The sequence below is a fragment of the Anthonomus grandis genome, chromosome 10 (genome assembly GCF_022605725.1).
Source record: "Anthonomus grandis grandis chromosome 10, icAntGran1.3, whole genome shotgun sequence".
Classification (NCBI taxonomy): domain Eukaryota; kingdom Metazoa; phylum Arthropoda; class Insecta; order Coleoptera; family Curculionidae; genus Anthonomus; species Anthonomus grandis.
Window position 1 is genome coordinate 2,404,851 of NC_065555.1, and position 25,987 is coordinate 2,430,837.

General features: G+C 33.5%; 2 protein-coding genes across 2 annotated transcripts in view; both read right to left on the bottom strand.

Annotated features, from left to right (window-relative positions):
- Nucleotides 1–453: 453 nt before the first annotated feature.
- Nucleotides 454–11,536, bottom strand: LOC126741277 (TNF receptor-associated factor 5). The gene is given in 9 exon segments (XM_050447662.1): nucleotides 454–830; nucleotides 888–1,031; nucleotides 1,081–1,226; nucleotides 9,837–9,971; nucleotides 10,027–10,125; nucleotides 10,128–10,362; nucleotides 10,418–10,653; nucleotides 11,188–11,353; nucleotides 11,414–11,536. Coding segments are annotated over 9 exon segments (1,431 nt in total). The 5' UTR covers nucleotides 11,483–11,536; the 3' UTR covers nucleotides 454–629.
- A 685-nt stretch (nucleotides 11,537–12,221) lies between these two features.
- Nucleotides 12,222–25,987, bottom strand: part of LOC126741222 (protein dachsous) — a 409,897-nt gene continuing 396,131 nt past the window's right edge. The window contains exons 11-14 of the mRNA XM_050447593.1: nucleotides 22,578–23,398; nucleotides 16,049–16,234; nucleotides 15,570–15,992; nucleotides 12,222–15,491 (exon numbers count right to left, since the gene is read on the bottom strand). Of these exons, the coding sequence (XP_050303550.1) occupies nucleotides 12,589–15,491; nucleotides 15,570–15,992; nucleotides 16,049–16,234; nucleotides 22,578–23,398 (4,333 nt within the window). The 3' untranslated portion in view covers nucleotides 12,222–12,588. The remainder of the gene's footprint in view (nucleotides 15,492–15,569; nucleotides 15,993–16,048; nucleotides 16,235–22,577; nucleotides 23,399–25,987) is intronic.

A 25,987-nucleotide genomic window follows, 5' to 3' on the forward strand; every position in this document is an offset into this window, starting at 1 on the left:
GAGACAATAGCGTGCCATAATTCATGTCATTTCCATCGTTTCATATGCAAAATTCTTTATTTTTATCAAGCGCAAGTAGTACCGCCCGGTTTTCGGTTAATTTACGAGATTTTTCCATACTATGCATTGATAAATGGGTGTGCCACAGGTTCCACAAAAAAAATTACGAGCTTTTAGGGTCTTATCAAAACGTGGATAAATAAAATTCTATTTCATGGAAATTTTAAAAGAAAAATCAGGCCAATATATGAACTAAAAGTGAAGTTATAACCTCAATTACCTGACACTGTGCTTCATTGTTTTACAGTACGAATTGAAACAAAAATTTGATGTACGACCCTGTACTATAATCTGATTGGATAGCACGTCTTTCCCCTTCTCCCTATTTTTTTGCATATTTTGACGTATCATCAAAATCCAAAGCCTTCTTGGAATAAAATCAATTACACACGAAAAAAAAACAAGTTTCTTTATTTTGTTCTTAGGCCACGTACTATAACTAAATTTAAAGCTCCGTTCCCCCCCTCTTCTGCTACTACTTCCTTCTTTTCTTTTTTTTAATACGAAATTGAAAAGGGCGAATAGGGTTGGAATAAATTACTCCAGCTATTCCGTCATCACTAAAACCGTCACAAGTTCGTTTCCTGCCTAAAAATCTCACTATTTCTTATAGAAATATCGAGGAAAAACGTGTCGTTTTTCACGAAATTTTCCTTAAATAACACCGAATGCGGTATGAAAATATACGACTGGGAAGATTCTTGCGGTTCGTCTTCTTCCTCGTCACCGGACGATTTCTTGGTTTTGATAAATTTCGTCACCGATTTATCCTGAAATAAAGCTTCGTTCATAAATAAAATTTCATTCATTAAAAAATCCCTTTTTACCGCGTTCAAACTCCTTAAAGTAATAGAGGCATCGATAGCGCATGGCCATGCTAATAAAGGATCATATTCTCCTTTGAGGACGTGAATGCACGCCAATGCATATCTATCCTTCCACTTTTGAAGGCCATTTAAATAAAGTAATACCTGAAAATCCTTTTAAAAAATATTATATTAAAAAAGTGGTTATAAATACCCTTATTTTATATCCATAACGATGTGTATAAAAGACAGGCCCTTTTAACACGATATCATTTTCTTTTGCTCGTTTCAGTTTGGATTCGACCTCTGTTACTCGCCAAATAAGTCTTTCGTGAGAAGCATTCTGGATATAGTTGGTTTCTATAGAGGGAAAATAAGGTTTAATGATATCCAGACCAAGTCCAAATCGACCAGTTGTCAATTTAAGCAATTTTTAAATCAACCCAATCAGATTTTTTGAAATTAAACGAAAGAAATTAACTAAAAAGACATGTCAAGTGCCTGGAATAAAAAAACATTTTATGTGTTAATAAGTTTGAAAAATGACTTCGAATGCTTCAAATAAAATTTGAATAATGGCTTAGAATCCTGGAAAAAATACCTTATTAAAAAGACTTTAATTAAATATTTAAAAAATGCCAGTAAAATTAAACTTTAGTCAAAATGCTTCGATATAACAAAAATTGACTCTAAATGCTTGAAATAAAGTTGATTAAAAAACATGAAATAGATAAAAAATGTCTGCTTCAAAATGCCAAGAAAGAATTATAAATTAAATCAAGTTACAAGAATCAAAACGAAAGTGACTTCAAATGCCTGTAATAAAAGTGAAAAATGGCTTCAAATGCTTAAAATAAAATTTAAAATAACCTCAAATGAATGGAATAAAATTGAAAATTTGCTTCAACATGAATATGAAACGAAGAAAAATTGCCTGCTTCAAATACCCCAAAAAAATTAAAAATTATTGATCAAGTGACTTTGGATGCTTGAAATAAAATTGAAAAATGCCTGTCATAAAAAATATATTTTATAACATGAGTATAAAATAAATTAAAGAATGCTTTAAATAGATTTGAAAAATGCATGTTTTTCACGCATTAGAAAGCTATATTTTATTTATTTCATGCTTTTTAAAAAAAAAATTTGCTCCATTTTTAATTATATTTCAGATATTTAAAGTTATTTTTTAATTATCTCTGAAGCATTTAAAGCCATTTTTTAAATTCGTTTCATGCCGTTGAAGCAGGTTTTTCATTTTATTCCAGGCATTTAAAACGGTTTTTCAATTTTCTTTTAAGAATTTCAGGTCAGTCTTAAATTGTATTTCAAATATTGTAATTTTTTTAAACATAAAGTGTTTTTTTATTCCTTGAAGCAAATATTTAATTTTTACCAGGGATTTAATATATTTTTTTATTTATTTCATGCTTTTGAAGTAAATTTTTAATTTTTGCCATGCATTTGAAGTTTGAAATTTTTTTTATTTTATTACAGGCATTTGGAGCAATTTTTTAATTCAAATGATCAAATGCCTGGGATAACATATAAAAATAACTTCAAATGCTTGTAATAAAGTTGAAAATTTGCTTCAAATGCCTCGAATAGAATTCAAAATATGCTTCAAGAGCATGAAATACATAAAAAATAGCTTCGAATTCTAGGAAAAAAATTAAATAACTAGTCAAATGTTAAAAATAAAACTTAAAGTGGTTTGAAATCCGTGGAATAAAATTGAGAAATTTCTTCGATTGGCTGTCATAAAAGTAAAGAATGGCTTCGAATGCTTAAAATAAAATTGAAAAAATGCTTTAGATTCCTAGAAAAATTAAAAAATACCTATCAAATTATTGGATAAAAATTAAAAATGGCTTTAATTAAATTTTTCAAAAATGCCAGTAAAATTAAACATTTAGTCAAAATGCTTCGAATATATCAAAACTTGACTCTAAATGCTTGGAATAAAGTTAATTAAAAAACGTAAATTAGATCAAAAATGTCTGCTTCAAACGCCAAGAAAAAATTACAAATTTAATCAAGTTACAAGAATCAAAACGAAAGTGACTTCAAATGCTTCGAATAAAAGTGAAAAATGGATTCAAATGTCTAGAATAAAATTTAAAATAACCTCAAATGCTTGTGATAACATTTAAAAAAAATGTCTTTAAATGCCTGGAATAAAATTAGGAATTTGCTTCAAAAACATGAAACGAATAAAACTGCTTGCTTCAAATACCCCAAAAAAATTAAAAATTAAATCAAGTGGCTTTAGATGCTTCAAATAAAATTGGAAAATGCCTGTCATAAAAAATGGCTTTATGAGCATAAAAATAAATGAAAAAATGCTTCAAATAAAATTGAAAAATTACTTCAATTTAGAGTCACTTTTCAATTTATTTTTCACTCATTAAGAGGCTATTTTTTATTTATTTCATGCTTTTAAAAAAATTTCTGCTCCATTTTTAATTATATTCCAGATATTTAAAGTTATTTTTCAATTATCTCTGAAGCATTTGAAGCCATTTTTTAAAATCCGTTTTATGCCTTTGAAGCAAATTTTTCATTTTATTTCAGGCATTTGAAGCAGTTTTTCAATTTTCTTACAAGAATTTTAGGTCAATCTTAAATTGCAAATTGAAGCAAATTTTTCACTTTTACTTCAATTATTTGAAATTGCTTTCTGGTTTATTCTTGTCACTTCAATTAATTTTTAATCTGTTCCAAGCATTTAAAGCAGACATTTTTAATTAATTTGAAGCATTTTCATTTCATCAACAAATTACAAAATTGACGCAATTTATTTTTTTATTCTAGGGATTTGAAGCCATTTCGTATTTATTCCAAGCATTTGAAGTCACTTTTTATTTTGTCCGAGGCATTTTGTTTAGTTTTTAAGATTTTTTAAGCATTTTAAGCTGTTTGATTTTTTTAATATTTAATGGCCTTGAAGCAGATTTTTTATGAAAATTTGAAGTCATTTTTAATTCTACTTAAAGCATTGGAAGCCTGTATTTATTTATTTGACGTCCTCGAAGCAAATTTTATTCTAGACATTGTACGTCATTTTTCTATTCTCTTTGAAGCCTTTGAAGTCTCTCTTTTTTTATTTATTTCATGACTTTGAAGTAAATTTTTAATTTTTGCATTGCATTTGAAGTTGATCGAATTTTTTTTTATTTTATTAAACGCATTTGGAGCAATTTTTTAATTCAAATCACCAAATAATCAAATTAAAAAATTTCCATAAATGCCTGGAAAAATTGAAAAAGTTACTATAAGGTTATAAGATGAAAATAAAAAAAATAACTTCAAATGCTTCGAATAAAATTAAAAATTTGCTTTAAATGCTTCGAATAGAATTTAAAATATGCTTCAAGAGCATAAAATACATAAAAAATAGCTTTGAATTCCGGGATGTTAAAAATAAAACTTAAAGTGGTTTGGAAATCCGTGGAATAAAATTGAGAAATTACTTCGATTGGCTGTCATAAAAGTAAAGAATGGCTTCAAATGCTTCAAATAAAATTGGAAAAATGCTTTAGATTCCTGAAAAAAAAAAAGAAAATACTTATCAAATTTTCGTATAAAAATTAAAAATTGCTTTAATTAAATATTTCAAAAATGCCAGTAAAATTTAACTTTAAGTCAAAATGCTTCGAATATAACAAAAATTGACTCTAAATGCTCGGAATAAGGTTGATTAAAAACGTTTAATAAATAAAAAATGTCTGTTTCAAATGCCAAGAAAAAATTACAAATTAAATCAAGTTACAAGAATCAAAACGAAAGTGACTTTAAATGCTTGCAAGAAAAGTGAAAAGTGGCTTCCAATGTCTAGAATAAAATTTAAAATAACCTCAAATGCCTGGAATAAATTGAAAATTTGCTTCAAAAACATGAAACGAATAAAATTGCCTGCTTCAAATACCCCAAAAAAATTAAAAATTATTGATCAAGTGACTTTGGATGCTTGAAATAAGATTGAAAAATGCTTGTCATAAAAAATGGCTTCATGAGTATAAAATAAATTAAAGAATGCTTCAAATAAAATTGGAAAATGACTTCAATTTAGAGTCATTATTCAATTTTTTTTCACTTATTAGGAAGATATTTTTTATTTATTCGTGCCCTTAAAAAAATTAATTTTGTTCCAATTATACAATTTTATTGCAGTATTTGAGTATTTAAGGTTATTTTTATTCGAGACATTTAAAGTCATTTTTTAAATATGTCTGAAGCATTTGAAGCAAATTTCTAATTTTATTCCAGGCATTTGAAGCGGTTTTTCAAATTTCTTACAAGAATTTATGGTCATTCAATTTTTCTAAATATAAAGTGTTTTTTAATATTTTTATTTTCTTGAAGCAAATGTTTAATTTTTTCCAATGATTTAATATATTTTTTATTTATTTCATGCTTTTGAAGCAAATTTTTAATTTATTCCAGTCATTTGAAGTCACTTTTTATTTTAGTTTTTCACTTTTTCCAAGCATTTTTTATATATTTATGGGTCTTGACGCAAATTTATAATTCTATTTCAGATATTAGAAGCCATTTTTCAAATTCTACTTAAAGCATTGGAAGCCTTTTTTTATTTATTTGACGTCCTTAAAGCAAATTTTATTCTAGACATTGTACGTCATTTTTCTATTCTTTTTGAAGCCTTTGAAATCATTTTTTTTATTTATTTTATGGCCTTGAAGTAAATTTTTAATTTTTGCCATGCATTTGAAGTTGCTCGAAATTTTTTAAATTTTATTAGAGGCATTTAGAGCAATTTTTTAATTCAAATGACCAAATGCTTGTAATAAAATTAAAAAATATCCGGGATAAAATTTAATGAATAAAATTGAAAATTTGCTTCAAAAACATGAAACGAATAAAACTGCCTGCTTCAAATACCCTAAAAAAATTAAAAAATAAATCAAGTGACTTTAGATGCTTCAAATAAAATTAAAAAATGCCTGTCATAAAAAATGGCTTGATGAGCATAATATAAATTAAAAAATGCTTCAAATAGAATTGAAAAATGACTTCAATTTAGAGTAATTTTTTAACTATTTTTCAAGCATTAAAAAGCCATTTTTTATTTATTCAATGCTCTTAAAAAAAATAATTTTGTTCTATTTTTAAATATATTCCAGACATTTAAAGTAATTTTTTAATTATCTCTGAAGCATTTAAAGCCATTTTTTTAAATTAATTTTATGCCTTTGAACCAAATTTTTCATTTTATTTCAGGCATTTGAAGCAGTTTTTCAATTTTCTTACAAGAATTTTTGGTCAATCTTAAATTGCATTTCAAATATTGTAATTTTTTTATACATAAAGTGTTTTTTATTTTTTTATTTTCTTGAAACAAATGTTTAATTTTTTCAAAGATTTAATACCATTTTTTGTTTATTTCATGCTTTTAAACCAAAATTTTTAACTTTATTCCACGCATTTGAAGACATTTTTCACTTTTAAGCATTTGAAGTTGCTTTCTGTTTTATGTCTTGTCACTTCAATTAATTTTTAATCTGTTCCAGGCATTTGAAGCAGGCATTTTTTATGAGAATTTGAAGTCATTTTTAATTCTACGCTGTTTAATTTTTTGTATATTTAATGGCCTTGAAGCAAATTTTATTCTAGACATGTCATTTTTCTATTCTCTTTGAAGCCTTTGAAGACATTTTTTCATTTATTTCACGACCTTGAAGTAATTTTTTAATTTTTGCCATGCATTTAAAGTTGAATAAATTTTTTTTTATTTTATTGCAGACATTTGGAGCAATTTTTTTTAATTCAAATGATTTTTGTAACAAAATGTCTATAAATGCCTGGGATAACATTTAGAAATAACTTCAACTGCCTGGAAAAAATTAAAAAATTACTTTAAATGCTTCTAGTAAAATTGAATATTTGCTTCAAATGCCTCGAATAGAATTTAAAATATGCTTCAATAGCATGAAATACATAAAAAAATTGCTTCGAAATCCAGGAAAAAATAAAATAACTAGTTAAATGTCAAGTGGTTTCAAATGCCTGTAATAAAATTGACTTGAGATGCTTCAAATAACTTTAAAAAATGCCTGTTATAAAAAATGGCTTTATGAGCATAAAATAAATAAAAAAATGCTTCAAATAAAATTGAAAAATTACTTCAATTTAGAGTCACTTTTCAATTTATTTTTCACTCATTAGGAAGGTATTTTTTATTTATTCCGTGCCCTTAAAAAAATTAATTTTGCTCCAATTATACAATTTTATTGCAGTATTTAAGGTTATTTTTATTCCAGACATTTAAAGTCATTTTTTAAGTATCTCTAAAGCATTTGAAACAATTTTTTAATTTTATTCCAGGCATTTGAAGCGGTTTTTCAATTTTATGACAAAAATTTAAGGTTATTCTTAAATTGTATTTCGTACATTGTAATTTTTTGTAGTGTCTTTAATTTTATTTTCTTGAAGCAAATGTTTAATTTTTTCCAGGGATTTAATATAATTTTTTATTTATTTCATGAAATAAATAAAAAATAACTTTCTAATGCGTGAAAAACGTGAATTTCGTTTTATTCCATTTGAAGCCTTTTTTAATTTATTTTATGCTCATGAAGCCATTTTTTATGACAGGCATTTTTCAAATTTATTGAAGCATCTAAAATCACATGATTTAATTTTTAATTTTTTTGGGGTATTTGAAGCAGGCAATTTTTCTTCGTTTCATATTGTTGAAGAAAATTTTCAATTTTATTCCAGGCATTTGAGGTTATTTTAATTTTTATTCTAGACATTTGAAGCCACTTTTCACTTTTCTCGCATAAAAAGCATTTAAAGTCACTTTCGTTTTGATTTTTGTAACTTGATTTAATTTGTAATTTTTTTTGGCATTTGAAGCAGAAATTTTTTATCTATTTCATGTTTTTCAATCAACTTTACTCCAAGCATTTAGAGTAATTTTTTGTTATATTCGAAGCATTTTGACTAAAGTTTAATTTTACTGGCATTTTTGAAATATTTAATTAAAGCAATTTTTAATTTTTATACAAGAATTTGATAGGTATTTTTTTTATATTTTTTTTTGCAGGAATCTAAAGCATTTTTCCAGTTTTATTTGAAGCATTCGAAGCCATTCTTTACTTTTATGACAGCCAATCGAAGTAATTTCTCTATTTTATTCCACGGATTTCAAACCACTTTAAGTTTTATTTTTAACATCCCGGAATTCGAAGCTATTTTTTATGTATTTTAAGCATATTTTAAATTTTATTCGAAGCATTTAAAGTTTTTTTTTTAATTTTCATTTTATAATCTTATAGTAATTTTTTCAATTTTTCCAGGCATTTATAGACATTTTTTAATTTTATTACAAGCATTTGATCATTTGAATTAAAAAATTGCTTCAAATGCCTAAAATAAAATTTAAAAAAAAATCAATCAACTCGTCATGAAATAAATAAAAAGATGACTTCTAAGACTTCAAAGAGAATAGAGAAATGACGTAAAAAGTCTAGAATAAAATTTGCTTCAAGGACGTCAAATAAATAAATACAGGCTTTCAATGCTTTAAGTAGAATTAAAAAATGGCTTCTAATGTCTGAAATAGAATAAAAAATTTGCGTCAAGACCACTAAATATATAAAAAATGCTTGGAAAAAGTTGAAAACTATAACAAAAAGTGACTTCAAATGTTTGGAATACATTGAAAAATTGCTTCAAAAACATAAAATAACGATAAAATGGCTTTAAATCCCTAGAATAAGAAAATAAATTGCGTCAAATCTTTAAGATAAAATAAAACATGCTTAATAAAATAATAAAAAGTGTCTGCTTCAAATACCTGGAACAATTTAAAAAATTAAATGAAATAACAAAAATAAAACAGAAAGTGATTTCAAATGATTAAAGTAAAAGTGAAAAATGTCTTTAAGTGTGTGGAATAAAATTAAAAATTTGCTTCAAATGCTTCAGACATATTTGAAAAAGGACTTTAAATGTCTGGAATAAAAATAATCTTAAATACTCAAATACTACAATAAAATTGTATAATTGGAACAAAATTAATTTTTTAAGGGCACGAAATAAATAAAAAATATTTTCCTAATAAGTAAAAAAAAAAAGAAAATGACTCTAAATTGAAGTCATTTTTCTTTGGCTTCAAATTCCCGGAAAAAAATTAAAATTAAATAAAATTCCTGGAATAAAACATGAACTGACTTTAAATGCTTATAATAATACAATTGAAAAATTGCTTCAAATACCTGCAATCATGTTTAAAATGACCTCAAATGCTTGTAATAAAATTAAGAATTTACTTCAAATGCCTTTAAACATTTAGTCAAATATCAAGAATAAAACAGAAGGTGGCTTCAAATGCATGGTATTAAATTGGAAAATGACTTCAAATGCTTCAAGAGAATAAAAAGAATTACGTCAAATATCTAAAATAAACTTAAATTGACCGAAATATTTGTAATAAAATTGCTTTAAATGCCTGCAAGGAAAATTAAAAAGTACTTCGAATGCATTTAATAAATTTAAAAATTTGCTTCAACAACATGAAATAAAGAAAAAATTGCTTGAAATACCTAAAAAAGAATAAATGCCAAAAATAAAACACAAAGTGAATACAAATGCTTAAAAAAATAAAAACTTCTTTAAATGCCTGAAATAAAATAAAGAATGATGTCTATTGGAATAAATACGATCAAAAAAATTCCTTTAGCCCAAATATGAATAGCGACGTTAACAATGTCAATGTCACGATTTTTATTGACGTAAACTCAAAGCCTAGCTAATGTAACTTGTGCCAATCTTAAACTTTGAATGCTCTGATGATGGACACCGCTGTGTCCTAAGCCATATGTTAAATAAGCGAGTGGAGGGTGACTGTGTGGGATTTTTATTTTACCTTAATCTACAATTTTTATCTCAAGCTATAGTATTTAACCCAACCAGAGATCAACGCAACTAACCCTATATATCTACCTTCCAATATTTCCAAATTGACTTTTGTCTGATTAACCTCCTGTCTGAGCAAACCGAACTCCCGCTCCATGATTTCCACTTTTTCCTCCGCCTCCGAAGATATTTGACTCACCGAACGTAAGTCAAACACAAAACCTGAAACAAACATCCATTCGTGACTAATTCACTCATTCTAAATTCCAACACTGACCCGCTAACTTCGCCTTTTGTTCATCGACGTCCTGTCTAATGCGTTGGAATTCTTTCAGGTTTTTTTCGAAAATTTGTTTAGAAAATTTTTTAGGGCGTCATTTAAAGTAATTTCATGCTGAACGAGAGCGGTTCTCAATTCGTCAATTTTCGAATTCAAATTGAACTCGCCGTTTTTGCAGCGGACGTTTTCCTGATACAGGGACTCTTTCAACATGGTTATGTCCAAGTGCATGTTTTGAAGTGGCTGAAGCTTTTCTCGGACGTACGTCCATTGGTTGGTTAATTCCTGTTTTATGGCATCGATCGTTTTAAGTCTGTCGTTTATTGCAGTCATCTGCAAATTAAGAGCTCTGAAATAGTAGAGAAGACTAAGAGGGAGGATTAATCACCTGAGAATCAACGCTCTTTTTCCAATTAATGACGTAGCCATTGAAAAAATTAAACTTTTCCAGTGACAATCCGTGTTTCCTCAAAGTATCTTTAACTTCCTCCAACTGTGTATCCAGTGTGACTGATGGACTGGAGCCAGACGATGTGGCCAATTTTGACTCTAACTCAGAAAATCGTCTTCTTAAATTGACGATTTCGTTTTGGATTTTTTGTTTTTCTGAATTTGCACGCCTGTCTACAATAAAATCAGTTATGCGTTCATTTGTCAAATGTCACTTGTCACAAACAATCAATGCTTAATCACGAACACAACTAGTGAATAACGGACCACACCTCTGACGTCAATTGTCAAATGTCTCTTTTCAAAGGTGTAGTCTTAATTTAAGCACAATTTTGCTACGATAATAACCAATCAACTGACTTTCTTGTTTAAGAGAACTTATTTAATCTCTTTGTCAAGCAGCTTGCTGCATAACGAACTACACCCTATAAGTCAGTTGTCAAACTAGTTGCCTATAAGCCTTGAATAATAATGTCAATTTCAAATGTCTCTTCTCTAAGGTGTAGTCTAGATTTTGCTACGATAATAACAATCAACTGACTTTCTCGTTTAAGAGAACTTATTTAATCTCTTTGTCAAGCAGCTTGCTGCATAACGAACTACACCCTATAAGTCACTTGTCAAGCTAGTTGCCTATAAGCCTTGAATAAATGAAGATAGACAACCCTCCAAACAAACTTCCCATTTATTCAAAAAATTCTTGCTTACCTAGTGAGTTGGTTTCTGTGGTACTCGTATTTTGTTGATTACTTACAGATTTACCGATATTCATTCGACATTCCGTAATGTGTTTGGGCAGGTTTACCCTTTCGATGTAGGATCCGCACTTGTGGGGGCAAGGAATCAGTACTTTGGAACATAACGTGGAATGACCCTGGAATAATGGTGACTTTTGAATAGAAAAACGTGTGATTGATTATTGGATGTAACTTACGATTTGACTCTCGTTTTCGATTAGTTTGTTGCAAAAGTAACACGTGAAAGGACGTATCGAGTGACTCATGTTCGGGAGGTGAACGGAATATCCGGCACTGATTCGATGAATTATTATTAAACAACGAACCAGCGGATTTTATCGGGTGATAAGATAAAGCGAGATAACTGTTTAATTTTTGTTTAAGGTAAACAAAGTTCGAATTGTGTATGTATGTTTGTCCAAATAAATGTAATAAAGAAATGTGGGTGACAAGAAGTCACAGGTGGTCTCAGAATGTGCTTGAGTGGTGCTAGAATCCAGTCGAGGTTTTTGGTTGATAACTTTTGATCTATTGAGGCTAGAATCATGAAATAAGTTTTTTTTGATTAAAAATTACTTGGTCTAGAATATTGATAATAAGTATCAAAACCCTAAACGCAATACCAACGGAGATATCTCAGCTCTTATACCGAATGTCCACTTCAAATAGACCACGACTAGAAAATTGCTCATATTTTTTTTGGTAGTCAATCTACAATCACGGACATCATAACAAAAGTTGAAGACTGAGTGATTATCTATAAAATTCCATTTAAATTATTTTAATTTTATGAGCCGTTCGGGAGATATGGCCATTTGAATTTTGCTTCACGTCAGCAAACCCTTACTGCGTCAGCTTTTAGGTTTTTGGTTAATAACTTTTGATCTATTGGGCCTAGAATCATGAAATAAACTTTGTTTGATTCTCAATGAGCAGCACTATAATACTGGTAATAAGTCCAAAGCTTAATATACTTTCAAACCAAAAAAAAAAAAAAACGAAAAATAATTTGCATTTTTTATTAAAATCCTACTTTTGTACATTTTTACAGTTCTTTTACAATAAGCTAGTTCACTACAAAAAAAAAAAAACAAAATTTTCGATCATAAAATGACAATTTTTGGTTCTCGTCCTACTAATACGATCCGAGCAATAAAAACTCTTTACACTTTATACAACAAAAAAGAATAATTTAGACAGAATAAATATAAAAATGAATTAGCTTCTTATGGCTAAAAATGGCGACAAAAACTTAACCTAATGAGCATTCACGATTCGCTATATATTACAAACATTATATACAACAAAAAAATTGATTAAAATAGTCTTTCAGTCTAAAAAGTACTCTACGATAGCACAGCCTGGCCACATATTATATCCTAAGCTCGGTATCTACGACAGATTTATTCCTATTTTGACCGGACTGTCGGGTCATCACGTGGTGTCCCCCGGCCAATCCCGGAGCTACCAATGGCGAAATAGACGGCGACTTAGTGGCCAAAGGAGACAAGGACGGTGAAAAACTTGGCGACATAGCAGCGGAAGTATCATGGTTGATGGGCGATCTAGGCAACATCATCATCTGATTATGGCCCATTTGGTGATGGTTCTGACTCGCCCGTGGGTTCAGAATGGGCAAAGCGATCGCCCTCGGGGCCACGTTGGTGATATGGGGCGGAGGAACGTTCTTCGCAGCTGCCACCGAAATTTTACTCCTCACACTCGACGTGCCACTGGCTCCGCTATGCACTGAGGCGTTATCGTCTTTCAGTCGCGCTATCTCAGAGAAAACGTGGGCCAACGGCTGGTACTGCGGCCCCCAGTCTAGTAAATAGTCCCAGTTATAACTGCCGGCCAGTTCCTCCTCGCTATGCACTATAGAACTTAAGGAACCGTTCATTGAAGGTTGGTGTGATACATTCGGAACCTCCCCATAACTGATTGCCATCACGTGGTCCATGGTGGGTCCCGATACTCCGGCAGCGTCGTCTGTGGAACTCGCCCTGTCACTACCGGTGACGTCGTTCAGTTTGGCATAGATCAAGTTGGTGATGTCGTTGTCATGAGCCGCCTCCTCGTCGAACATATGCAAACTGTCCAGCGGCACCCCTTGGTGATGGTGCATCTCTTTGCTGCTGCCCGCCCTGGGGTCGTTGCAAAGCCTTCCCACTACTTGAGGGTGTGCCCCCGAGTTATCGACGATCCCTAGGCGCGCCAAGTACTCTTGGGTATTCCGCACCGACACTGCCGACAAAGAATCACTATCGTTCCCCCTTTGTCCCTCATTAATCATCCTGATCTCTTCGTCTTCACCGTCTTCTCCGTCTTCGGCTGACCCACGTCCACTGGAACCGGACTGCTCGGACACTGAGAGTTCAGAAGTGGTGGCCGCTCCAGAATTGGAGCTACCCGCATGCCCTCCTCCTCCTCCTGCTCCATAAGGAGGAATCTCATCATACTTGGGTGGAGCAAACTGGTTTTGCCCCTGGGGCATCTGGGGAACTCCTCTGATTTGTATGGTGTCAAACGCGCTGGGGTCCACGTAGTTATTGGAGGTGCTCACGGTTTCCGAGCTCAAGTTCGGCTTGTTCATTTTACGGTTGCGTTTGTTGCGCATGTGCAAATAAACGAACACCGCCCCGAAGATTATTAGCAGTAGGGCAATGGAAATGACCAAACCCAAGGCCCAATCGGACATTCCTCCTTGAGGTTGTGGCAGGGTTCCTTGGTTGATGGCCAAATTGGTTCCGGGGTCTCCCAGGGGATCAAGTTCGATTTCCACGACAGTCATGTTGGTGAGGGAGCCTTGTTTGCCCGAACCGGCCGTCACCACTAGGCTGATTTCCCTCCCAGTTATGTCCTGATCGAATTTTCTTTTTAGGAGTACTGCCCCAGTGGTGCGGTTGATTTTGAAGTAAGCGTTTTGGGTGGTCAGTTGATAAAGCACCCTACCGTCAGGGCCTTTGTCTTTGTCTGTAGCCAAGACGTGCCCGACTATATACCCTACGGGCAAGGCAACCGAGGTGGCCAAAGGAAACTTGTAAGTTCTCTCGGTGAACTGGGGGTAAAACTCGTCCTTGCCTTCGATTTCTATGAAGACTTTTACGGTGGAAGATTGCCCTCCGGTGTCGGCAGCCTTGATGGCGAAACTGTATCTGTTTCTTTGCTCGTAATCGAATACAGTCGCTGTGGTGACTAGGCCGCTCTCAGGATCGATACTGAATAACTTCCAAGAGTTTTCTAGCCCGCGGGAGTCTACGAAAGAATACTTAACTTGCCCGAAAACGCTCTTGTCTAAATCAGTGGCGTGGGCCGTAAACACGGCTGTACCAACAGCCTCGTTTTCCCCAACAGACTCCATGTACTCCATAAAAGGAAATATTGGACTGTTATCGTTTTCGTCTTGTATATTGATGGTTAATAGGGCCAAGGAGCATAGGGCTTCAGCTCCCTTGTCGCACGCCCTCACCACCAAGTGAAACTCACTTTCCCCCTTATCATAATCAAGAGTTTTATTAACATAAACTATGCCGCTCTGCGAGTCAATATGGAAGCTCCCTTGCAAGTTGCCAGAAGTGATATCGAACACTATTTCAGAGTTGGGGCTTCCTGGTAGATCTCCATCACTAGCCATAAGCTTTTCAACCGAAGCTCCTACCGGTAAGTTTTCACTAATGGTTCTTGTGTATTCTAAATCATTAAACACCGGAGTGTTATCGTTGAAATCTTCTACAGTAATCACTATATGAGTCACCAAAGAGGAGCCGCCATCTATGGACACGGTCAAGTCATACTCGTCCTGCAACTCCCGATCCAGAGGCTTAACAAGGATTAACGCTCCCGAGGGATTGGAAATATCAAAATGTTTCTCCACGTTTCCCTCCAGTATTACGAAACTCGACCCCTGATTGGTCGGCTTGGACAAGTTGATCACACTACTTCCAATTTTCATGTTTTCCACCACGCTTATCCTGTATTCCTTCTTGAACCCGTAGTTCGTTTCCATTCGCTTGCTGTTCTTCACGTGGAGGGCCACCAGGTTATGGAGCGCAGGTTCTCCTCGATCCTCAGCTTTTATCGTCAGATAAACGTCTTGGGTGATCAAGGAGATGTTCGAGGTGTTCACGCGAACGATACCGTCAGCACTGCCGACGGAGAAACCCACTGTTGGGTTCACAATGGAGAAGATCAGCTCAGAATTCTTGCCAGAGTCTGCATCCGTTGCGTTTACGGTCAGGATTTCTATCAGGGAGGCGGAGGAGGTCGTATCTGAAACTAATAATGACGATTAGTGATCTGGTTCTTCATGAAAATTCACTTCAAGAGATCAAAAGACACGGTAGAAATTCTTACCTGGCATATTGGCCTCGTAAGAACTCCTGGAAAACTCCGGACGATTATCGTTAACGTCCACCACTTCGACGGTCAAAACGGTTTCGGCGATATGCGCGGTATCCGACGCAATGATCTTCAGACGACACTCCTGCCACACTTCAAAGTCCAGACGCTTCTTCAGGAAAACGTTGCCGCTGAAGCGATCGACACTGAAGTAATCCAGAAAATCCTTGTCCACGTTGCTGGCAAAACCGTAGGTCAACTCTGGAAACGTGTCCACGTCGTTGGCGGTCAAACTGGCGATCAGCGATCCAGGCTCGGTGTTTTCCGGAATTTTTACGGTACGCGGGGGTGGAAACGTCGGCTGGTTATCGTTGACGTCTACGACGTTGATCCGCACCCTGGTGGTGCCGGTCATTTGAGGGTTGCCTTCATCCGTAGCTGGATATTGACGGAGTTAGGGAGGTTATGGAGAAATATTGATGGGCATTGCTTACCTATTATGGTGAGTCTGTAATTATCCCGGATCTCCCTGTCTAGGACGGTGTTGGTGCGTACAATGCCACTGAAAGCCGGTTCGATTTTGAAGGCGTTATCGTGGTTTCCATCGACGATGTGGTAGAGGATTCTGGAGTTTGGTCCGTCGTCTGCATCAGAGGCTATCACCTGAAGAACAAATGTACCTGGAAAAGAAATAGAAGGTCAGTAAGGGAAAAAGAAGAAGAAGAAGAAGACGGATTTCAAATTTAGTTGATAGTTCTAAAGAGCAATTGACTTAAATGGACTTACTACCACTAAAAGTCAAATAACTTGAAAACTACTTGAGGTAAAATGATGAAACAAGCAGCATTGGATTAAGAAAACTATACTCTTGAAATGTTGTTTAAGGTAAAGAAGAAGACGAAGAAGAGATTTTGCGGATTCACGGAGACAACATTGAAGACGCAGAGCAAGAGAAACCCGTGATCTAACGATTCAAAGTATGATTATAGAAGCAAAACGCATTCTATAGGCTGATTTTTTTAGGGATTTTTTTGCATGTTTATAGTGACTTTTTAGGGAAATTTGTAGTATTTTAGAAAAGTGTGCGAATGCAAAACGATATTTTTTTTAAATAAGTCTTAATATTAATGGCTTATAGTTTCTGATTAAGTGAAACGTAGGAAAGGTGAGTAACTTTAGAAGATTTTTCTGGAAACAACGTTTAGGACCTCTGGAGTCATTTTGGTACTACCGGAATAACTCAGTGGTACAACTTTCCAGTAATAACTACTAAAGTTATTACTGGAAAGTTGTACCACTGAGTTATGACCCCTCAAAGGTGCCAAGAAGTTGTTTTTAATTTTTCATCAAATTAAAAATTTGTGTTTTTTTTTTGGGAAAAATCAAGCAATTTAAAAAAAATTTCCTAAAAAATCCATTGACTCTAAAAATTTTCTTTTCAATGTTTCTAGAACGTTTACAGCCTCTGGAGTCGTTTGGTGCCACTGGTAAAGTCGTATCTCCTATAGGTTCTAAGGTGTTGTCTTTTAAAAGTGCAGGGCCCTGCAGTCAAACCTGACGGTTTTTGAAATGGGATAAATAAAAAAGTTGTTGAGATATTTTAATTATTATTTTTTTAGTTGAAAGAGGAGAATTGGAAATTTAACATTCATAATAAAAAAGCACAAAAATAACTTATGTAGCAAAAATTATGTCACTTAAATGATGACCACCATTTTCTTGCTATCTCATTTCAACAAACAAAATTTTCGATATTGGGCTCCAAGAAACCCACAGGAACTTCATCAGCAGCCTCTTCACTGTGAAAGAGTAACTGTATGAGCTGCAGTGTGTAGGGCAACAGTGTTAGGGCCTTATTGTTTTTTAAGGAGAATGGCCTAACAGTGACAGTGAACTCAGCGCGTTATGTTGCCATGATCCGGGACTTTCTCATTCCAGAGTTACGTCGCCATCGGGTCTGGTTTCAGCAGGACGGAGCAACTGCTCATACCGCTCGGGAGTCCATGGCTCAACTCAGAGCATTTTTCCCCGGTAAGCTGATCTCGCTCAGGGGTAACATCGAATGGCCGGCACGTTCTCCCGACTTGTCCCTCTTGTGAATTTTATCTATGGGGGTACCTCAAGGGAAGAGTTTATGTTGACAGACCAAATAATTTGAACCAACTGAAGGAGAACATTCGGCGAGAAATTCGTGAGATCCCGCGCCAAACATTGGAGAGAGTCATGACTAACTTCTCCAGGAGGCTCGTACAGTGTAGAGAAAATGGTGGTCATCATTTAAGTGACATAATTTTTGCTACATAAGTTATTTTTGTGCTTTTTTATTATGAATGTTAAATTTCCAATTCTCCTCTTTAAAATAAAAAAATAATAATTAAAATATCTCAACAATTTTTTTATTTATCCCATTTCAAAAGCCGTCAGGTTTGACTGCCGGACCCTGTAGAAAAATGTCATATCGTTTTAAGAAATTAAAGTTAGAAGATAAAGAAAAGGAAGATGAAGGTAAAGATAAAGATAAAAATGCACAGAATGCTCAAAACTGACCTCCAATGACACAAGAGTCTCTTTTAAAAGCCATCCTACTGATTAGTTTAATTGCATATTTTAACTCTTTGGAGTAAGCCGAGCATATCTCAAAAATTAATGAAAACTGTTAAAATTTCTTATAGAGGACACTTGAGCGCACGCCACTGTCCAAGTTTGGAAACTCTAGCGCACTTAGTTTAATTGAAAAAAAATAGAAAACTTTTTAAAGTCAACCTACTGGTTAATTTAATTATTTTAATAACTATAACATAAACTCTTTGGAGAAACCCAAGCATATCTCAAAAACTAATCAAAAATATTTTCAAAAATTTTGGAGTTTCTTATAGAGGATACTTGAGCGCACGCCACTGTCCAATTTTAGAAACTCTAGCGCACTTAGTTTAATTGGAAAAAACTAGGAAACTCTAAAGTCAACCTACTGGTTAATTTAATTGTTTTAGCAACTGTAACACAGACTCTTTGGGGAAACCCGAGCATATCTCAAAAACTAATCAAAAATAATTTGAAAACCTTTAAAGTTTCTTATAGAGGACACTTGAGCGTACGCCACTGTCTAAGTTTAAAAACTCTAGCGCACTTAGTTTCATTGGAAAAGACTAGGAAACTCTAAAGTCAATCTACTGGTTAATTTAATGTTTTAGCAATTGTAACACAGACTCTTTGGGGAAACCCGAGCATCTCTCAAAAATTAATGAAAAACATTTTAAAAACTTTTAAGGTTTCTTATATAGGACACTTGAGCGCACGCCACTGTCCAATTTTGGAAACTTTAGCGCACTTAGTTTAATTGGAAAAAACTAGTCAACTCTAAAGTCAACCTACTGGTTAATTTAATTATTTTAGCAACTGTAACACAGACTCTTTCGGGAAACCCGAGCATATCTCAAAAACTAATCAAAAATATTTTGAAAACTTTTGAAGTTTTTTATAGAGGACACTTGAGCGCACGCCACTGTTCAAGTTTGGAAACTCTAGCGCAACTATTTTCGTTAAAAAAAATTAGGAAACTCTAAAGTCAACCTACTGGTGAATTTAATTATTTTAACAATTATAACATAAACTCTTTGAAGAAAACCGAGCATATCTCAAAAACTAATCAAAAATATTTTCAAAAATTTTGGAGTTTCTTATAGAGGACACTTAAGCGCACGCCACTGTTCAAGTTTGGAAACTCTAGCGCAGCTAGTTTCATTGAAAAAAACTAGGAAACTTTTTAAAGTCAACCTACTGGTTCAATAAATTGTTTGAACAACTATTACACAGACTTTTTATAGAAGCTCGAGCATATCTCAACAACTAATCGAAAATATTTTGAAAACTTTTGAAGTTTTTTATAGAGAACACTTGAGCGCACGCCACTGTCCAATTTTGGAAACTCTAGCTTAGATAGTATCATTGGAAAAAACTAGGAAACTCTAAAGTCAACCTACTGGTTAATTTAATTATTTTAGCAACTGTAACACAGACTCTTTGGAGAAAACCGAGCATATCTCAAAAACTAATCAAAAATATTTTGAAAACTTTTGAAGTGTCTTATAGAGGACATTTGAGCGCACACTACTCTCCTAGTTTGGAAACTCTAGCTCAGATAGTTTCATTGGAAAAAACTAGGAAACCTTTTAGAGCCACTCTATTATTATTCTAACAACTATAACATAGACTATTTGTAGAAACCCAAGCATAACTCAAAAACTAATTAAAAATATTTTGAAAACTTTTGAAGTGTCTTATAGAGGACACTTGAGCGCACGCCACTGTCTAAGTTTGAAAACTCTAGCGCAGCTAGTTTCATTGGAAAAAACTAGGAAACTCTAAAGTCAACCTACTGGTTAATTTAATTATTTTAACAACTATAGCATAGACTCTTTGGAGAAAACCGAGCATATCTCAAAAACTAATCAAAAATATTTTGAAAACTTTTGAAGTTTCTTATAGAGGACACTTGAGCGCACGCCACTGTCCAAGTTTGGAAACTCTAGCGAGCTAGTTTTATTAGAAAAAAATAGGAGACTTTTTAAAGTCAACCTACTGGTTAATTTAATTATTTTAACAACCATAACATACTCTTTGGAGAAAACCGAGCATATCTCAAAAACTAATCAAAAATATTTTGAAAACTTTTGAAGTTTCTTATAGAGGACACTTGAGCGCACGCCACTGTCTAAGTTTGAAAACTCTAGCGCAGCTAGTTTCATTGGAAAAAACTAGGGAACTCTAAAGTCAACCTACTGGTTAATTTAATTATTTTAACAACTATAGCATAGACTCTTTGGAGAAACCCAAGCATATCTCAAAAACTAATCAAAAATATTTTCAAAAATTTAGAAGTATCTTATAGAGGCCCCTTGAGCGCACGCCACTGTCGAGGTTTCGAAACTCTAGCGCAGCTAGTTTCATTGGAAAAAACTAGGAAACTCTAAAGTCAACCTACTGGTTAATTTAATTATTTTAACAACCATAACATACTCTTTGGAGAAATCCGAGCATCTCAAAAACTAATCAAAAATATTTTGAAAACTTTTGAAGTTATTTATAGAGGACACTTGAGCGCACACCACTGTCTAAGTTTGAAAACTCTAGCGCAGCTAGTTTCATTGGAAAAAACTAGGAAACTCTAAAGTCAACCTACTGGTTAATTTAATTGTTTTAACAACTATAACATAAACTCTTTGAAGAAAACCGAGCATATCTCAAAAATATTTTGAAAACTTTTGAAGTGTCTTATAGAGGACACTTGAGCGCACGCCACTGTCCAATTTTGGAAACTCCAGCGCACTTAGTTTAATTGGAAAAAACTAGGAAACTCTAAAGTCAACCTACTGGTTAATTTAATTGTTTTAGCAACTGTAACACAGACTCTTTGGGGAAACCCGAGAATATCTCAAAAACTAATCAAAAATATTTTTAAAACTTTTGAAGTTTCATATAGAGGACACTTGAGCGCACGCCACTGTCCAAGTTTGGAAACTCTAGCGCAACTAGTTTCATTGAAAAAAACTAGGAAACCTTTTAGAGCCACAACTATTATTTTAACAACTATAACATAGACTATTTGTAGAAACCCAAGCCTAACTCAAAAATATTTGAAAAACTTTGAAGTATCTTCTTTCTTTGAAGTAGCTTGTTGCTTCTGATTGAATTATATAGTTTAGGCCCTCTAAAGTCATTTGGGTTTTTTGGGAAAAACCAAGTAACTTTAGTGGTTTTCTCTGGAAAACCCCCCATTGACCCTCAAATACTTTATTCAACGATGTTTCTAGAGGGTTTAGAGCCTCTGGAGTCGCCTGGTACTACTGGGGAAAGTCGTACCACTAATAGGTCTTTAAAAAACAGATACAAATCATGTCGACTTGGGGAACTAAAATCAGAAAATAAAGAAGAGGAAAAAGAAGATGAAGAAATAGATTAAGAAGAACACAAAAAACAATTTTATAATAATTAAAAGGAATTAAAATTAAGGAATGAAAAATCATCTATAGCCTGGATAGAAGATTAATCGAATGCGAATTTTCTTACCCTTTCTATCTCCCTCCCACACAGAGGCAATACAATGTTGGTTACATGTTAAAATTATAGTAAGGATCTACAGTATTTTGAGGCTAAGGAGGAGAAGAACGCGCTTCTCCAGGCTGACCTACCACTACTAACTATGATCCCGTTTCTAGAGAAGTTTTTACTCAGATTACTAACACCGGTCTGGATACTTGCATTCAAAACACTCCGACTGGCTCAGATTTCTGTAATAAGAATCTCAAATTATCTGGATTTGTTGGTGAGAGACGTTAAATCGGTTCACGTTACCTTGAATTGCTGAGAAAAGGTTGGAATGAAAGCCAGAGGTTCGTTTATTGATTGCCAAGTTACTTTTTAGGAAAGTAAATATTAAGAATATTGTAATACTTTTAAGATCTCTGTAAATATTTGATTATTTCAGACTCATCAATAATCAATATATTCGTCTTTCAGCTACGAGTAACAGATGGCTCTAGTAGTAATATAATATAATATTCGGGACTGTAAGGTTTCACGGTTTTTCGCGTATCACGCTTCTAGCTATGGACTTGGATCTTTAAAATATGACTAAAAGTAAAACATATAGAAATTGGGTAATAATGGAGTCAAAGACCAGCCAGTTATTCATGTTAAATGGGTGTATAAAAAGACATACACATACACCATTAGTTCCTAAAGGTTTTCAACAAAAATATACCATTTTCTGATTATAAATCCATTTTTTAGTTTAACCCTGCTCTTAATATAAGACTTTATTTAAATGGTAATATTCGTAGTAATGGTAAATGAATAATATGGTAATAATAATTTTTCTTACACTTTCTAAGCTCTGGCAGCTGCTTCATCCGATGCAAGCTGATGTATTCATTATAGATTGTAAGGTGAAATGTAGTATTGTAATATTTTAATATAAAATAAATAAACTGTTTATACTTGGGACCATACTGAGTCCCTTCTTACCTTTTCTATCTCCCTCCCACACAGAGGCAGTATATTGCTGCTGAGTAAACTTGGGCGCATTATCATTCTCATCGGTGAGTCTAATAACGACGTTACAATATCCATGCAGGTTCGGACTGCCCTCGGTTTTGGCCTCGACCACCAGTTGCACGGTCCTAAACAACTCGTAATCGAGATTCCTCGGATCCCTCACCTGGATCACGCCGCTCTCCGCCCCGACGGTGAAAATATTCTCCTCGTTCCCGGTGCCGAAACTGTAAAAGATCTTCTGTTTCCTGCCGTCGGTTCGTACCGCCGTCACCTGCACCACGTCCCGGAACTGCTCGGTGTTCTCTGGCACGGTGACGTCATAGGTGGCGTTCTGGAAGCGAAGAGCAATGGACGAGGACGGAACGTCACCGACGATCAGCTCTATCAAGCCGGTGGAGCTCTTGGGGGGATTTCCCTTGTCCGTGGCCACCACGTTCAAGTAAATCACTTTGCCGTTGCTGCTGGCCAATGACTGCGTGGCCGACAGCACCCCGGTGTTGGGGTTGATCCGGAACTTTCCATAGTTACCCTCGTGCATCAGATTATAAACGATTTCCCCGTTGGTTCCTTCGTCCACGTCCTTGGCCGTTACCTTAAGGATGTTCTGTCCGGGCTGGATGTAGGCGGACACTTTCGCGTTGAACGGATAACTGGAGAAAATCGGTTTGTTATCGTTGACATCCTTAACGTAGACTGTCACGGGTACTTTGGTTGAACGGGCATTGTACTTTCCACTGTCAGTAGCTACCACCATGAAGTTGTACTCTGATTTGCGTTCACGATCAAAATGGCTGAAATAGAAAGAGAGAGAGTGTTGGTAAATGGGTCAACAGTGTTTTAAGGTTAAGGAGGTGAAGAGTGTGGTTATAGAGGTTGAAAGTTGCATATGAAGGTCACAGGTCACTCAGATAACTGGCAATGGTTTGGAACAGGTTTCAAAGTACTTAGAAGATTATTCCAGGCATTCTAACGGGGTCAGATTCCTGTAAGAAGACTCTCCAATTATCTAGGTCTAAAAGTGAAAGACTTAAATTGGTTCAGGTCATCTTTATGATTGCCTGGAAGTGATAGAGATGGAAGTCATAAGAATGAAGTCCTTCAATCAGACAACGACTTGAAAATTCGTTATATTTTCTTTGGAAGTTAATTTAAAATCATGAGCATCATAATAAATGTTAAAGACTAAGTGACTACGTTCATGATTGCATTCAAAGAATTTTGGTTTTATCAAGTTTAGGAGATATGGCAATTTGAATTTTGCTTCGCGTCAGCAAACTCTTACTGCGTCAAGCTTCAGGTTTTTTGTTGATAACTTTTGATCTAATAAACCTATAATCATAAAATCAGACTTGTTTGATTGACAATGATCTGCTCTAAAATATTGATGATTAGTATTAAAACCCTAAACTCAATACTAACAAAGATATCTTATCTCATAGACTGAATGTTCTCTTCAAACAGACCACGACTTGAAAATTGCTTATATTTTATTTGGCAGTTAATCTACAATCACGAACAGCATAACAAAGGATGAACACCAAGTGACTACGTCAACCATTGCATTCAAGTAATTTTGGTTTTATCAAGTTTAGGAGATATGGCAATTTGAATTTTGCTTCACGTCAGCAAACTCTTACTGCGTCAAGCTTCAAGTTTTTTGTTGATAACTTTTGATCTAATAAACCTAGAATCATGAAATAAGGCTTGTTTGATTGACAATAATCTACTCTAAAATATTGGTAATAAGTACCAAAACCCTAAAATCAATACCAACGAAGATATCTTATCTCATAGACTGAATGTCCTCTTTAAACAGACTACGTCTTAAAAATTGCTTATATTTTATTTGGTAGTCAATCTACAATCATGAACATCATAACAAAAGTTGAAAACCAAGTGACCACGTCTATAATTGCATTTAAATAATTTTGGTTTAATCAAGTTTAGGAGATATGGCAATTTGAATTTTGCTTCAGGTCAGCAGACCCTTACTGCGTCAACATTTAGGTTTTTGGTTAATAACTCTTGATCTATTGGGGCTAGAATCACGAAATAAAGCTTATTTGATTAAAAATGATCTGTTCTAAAATATTGGTAATAAGTATCAAAACGCTAAACTCAATACCAACGAAGATATCTTATCTCATAGACTGAACGTCCTCTTCAAACAGACCACGACTTAAAAATTGCTTATATTTTATTTGGCAGTTAATCTACAATCACGAACAGCATAACAAAGGATGAACACCAAGTGACTACGTCAACGATTGCATTAAAGTAATTTTGGTTTTATCAAGTTTAGGAGATATGGCAATTTGAATTTTGCTTCACGTCAGCAAACTCTTACTGCGTCAAGCTTCAAGTTTTTTGTTGATAACTTTTGATCTAATAAAGCTAGAATCATGAAATAAGGCTTGTTTGATTGATAATGATCTGCTCTAAAATATTGGTAATAAGTACTAAAACCCTAAAATAAATACCAACGAAGATATCTTATCTCATAGACTGAATGTCCTCCTTAAACAGACTACGTCTTAAAAATTGCTTATATTTTGTTTGGTAGTCAATCTACAATCATGAACATCGTAACAAAAGTTGAAAACCAAGTGACTACGTCTATAATTGCATTTAAATAATTTTGGTTTAATCAAGTTTAGGAGATATGGCAATTTGAATTTTGCTTCAGGTCAGCAGACCCTTACTGCGTCAACATTTAGGTTTTTGGTTAATAACTCTTGATCTATTGGGGCTAGAATCACGAAATAAAGCTTATTTGATTAAAAATGATATGTTCTAAAATATTGGTAATAAGCATCAAAACCCTAAAACCAACACCAACGAAGATATCTCAACTCTTAGACCGAATGTCCCCTTCAATCAGACAACCACCCGAAAATTCTTTATATTTTCTTTGGTAGTTAATCTACAATTATCAACATCATAACAACAGTTCAAGACCAAGTGAATACCTACCAGATTCTAATAAAATTATTTTTGTTTTATTGGTAGTTCAAGAGATATGGCAATTTGAATTTTGCTTCACGCCAGCAGACTCTTACTGCGTCAAGCTTCAAGTTTTTTGTTGATAACTTTTGATCTAATAAATCTAGAATCATGAAATAAGGCTTGTTTGATTGACAATGATCTGCTCTAAAATACTGGTAATAAGTACTAAAACCCTAAAATCAATACCAACGAAGATATCTTATCTCATAGACTGAACGTCCTCTTCAAACAGACCACGACTTAAAAATTGCTTATATTTTATTTGGCAGTTAATCTACAATCACGAACAGCATAACAAAGGATGAACACCAAGTGACTACGTCAACGATTGCATTCAAGTAATTTTGGTTTTATCAAGTTTAGGAGATATGGCA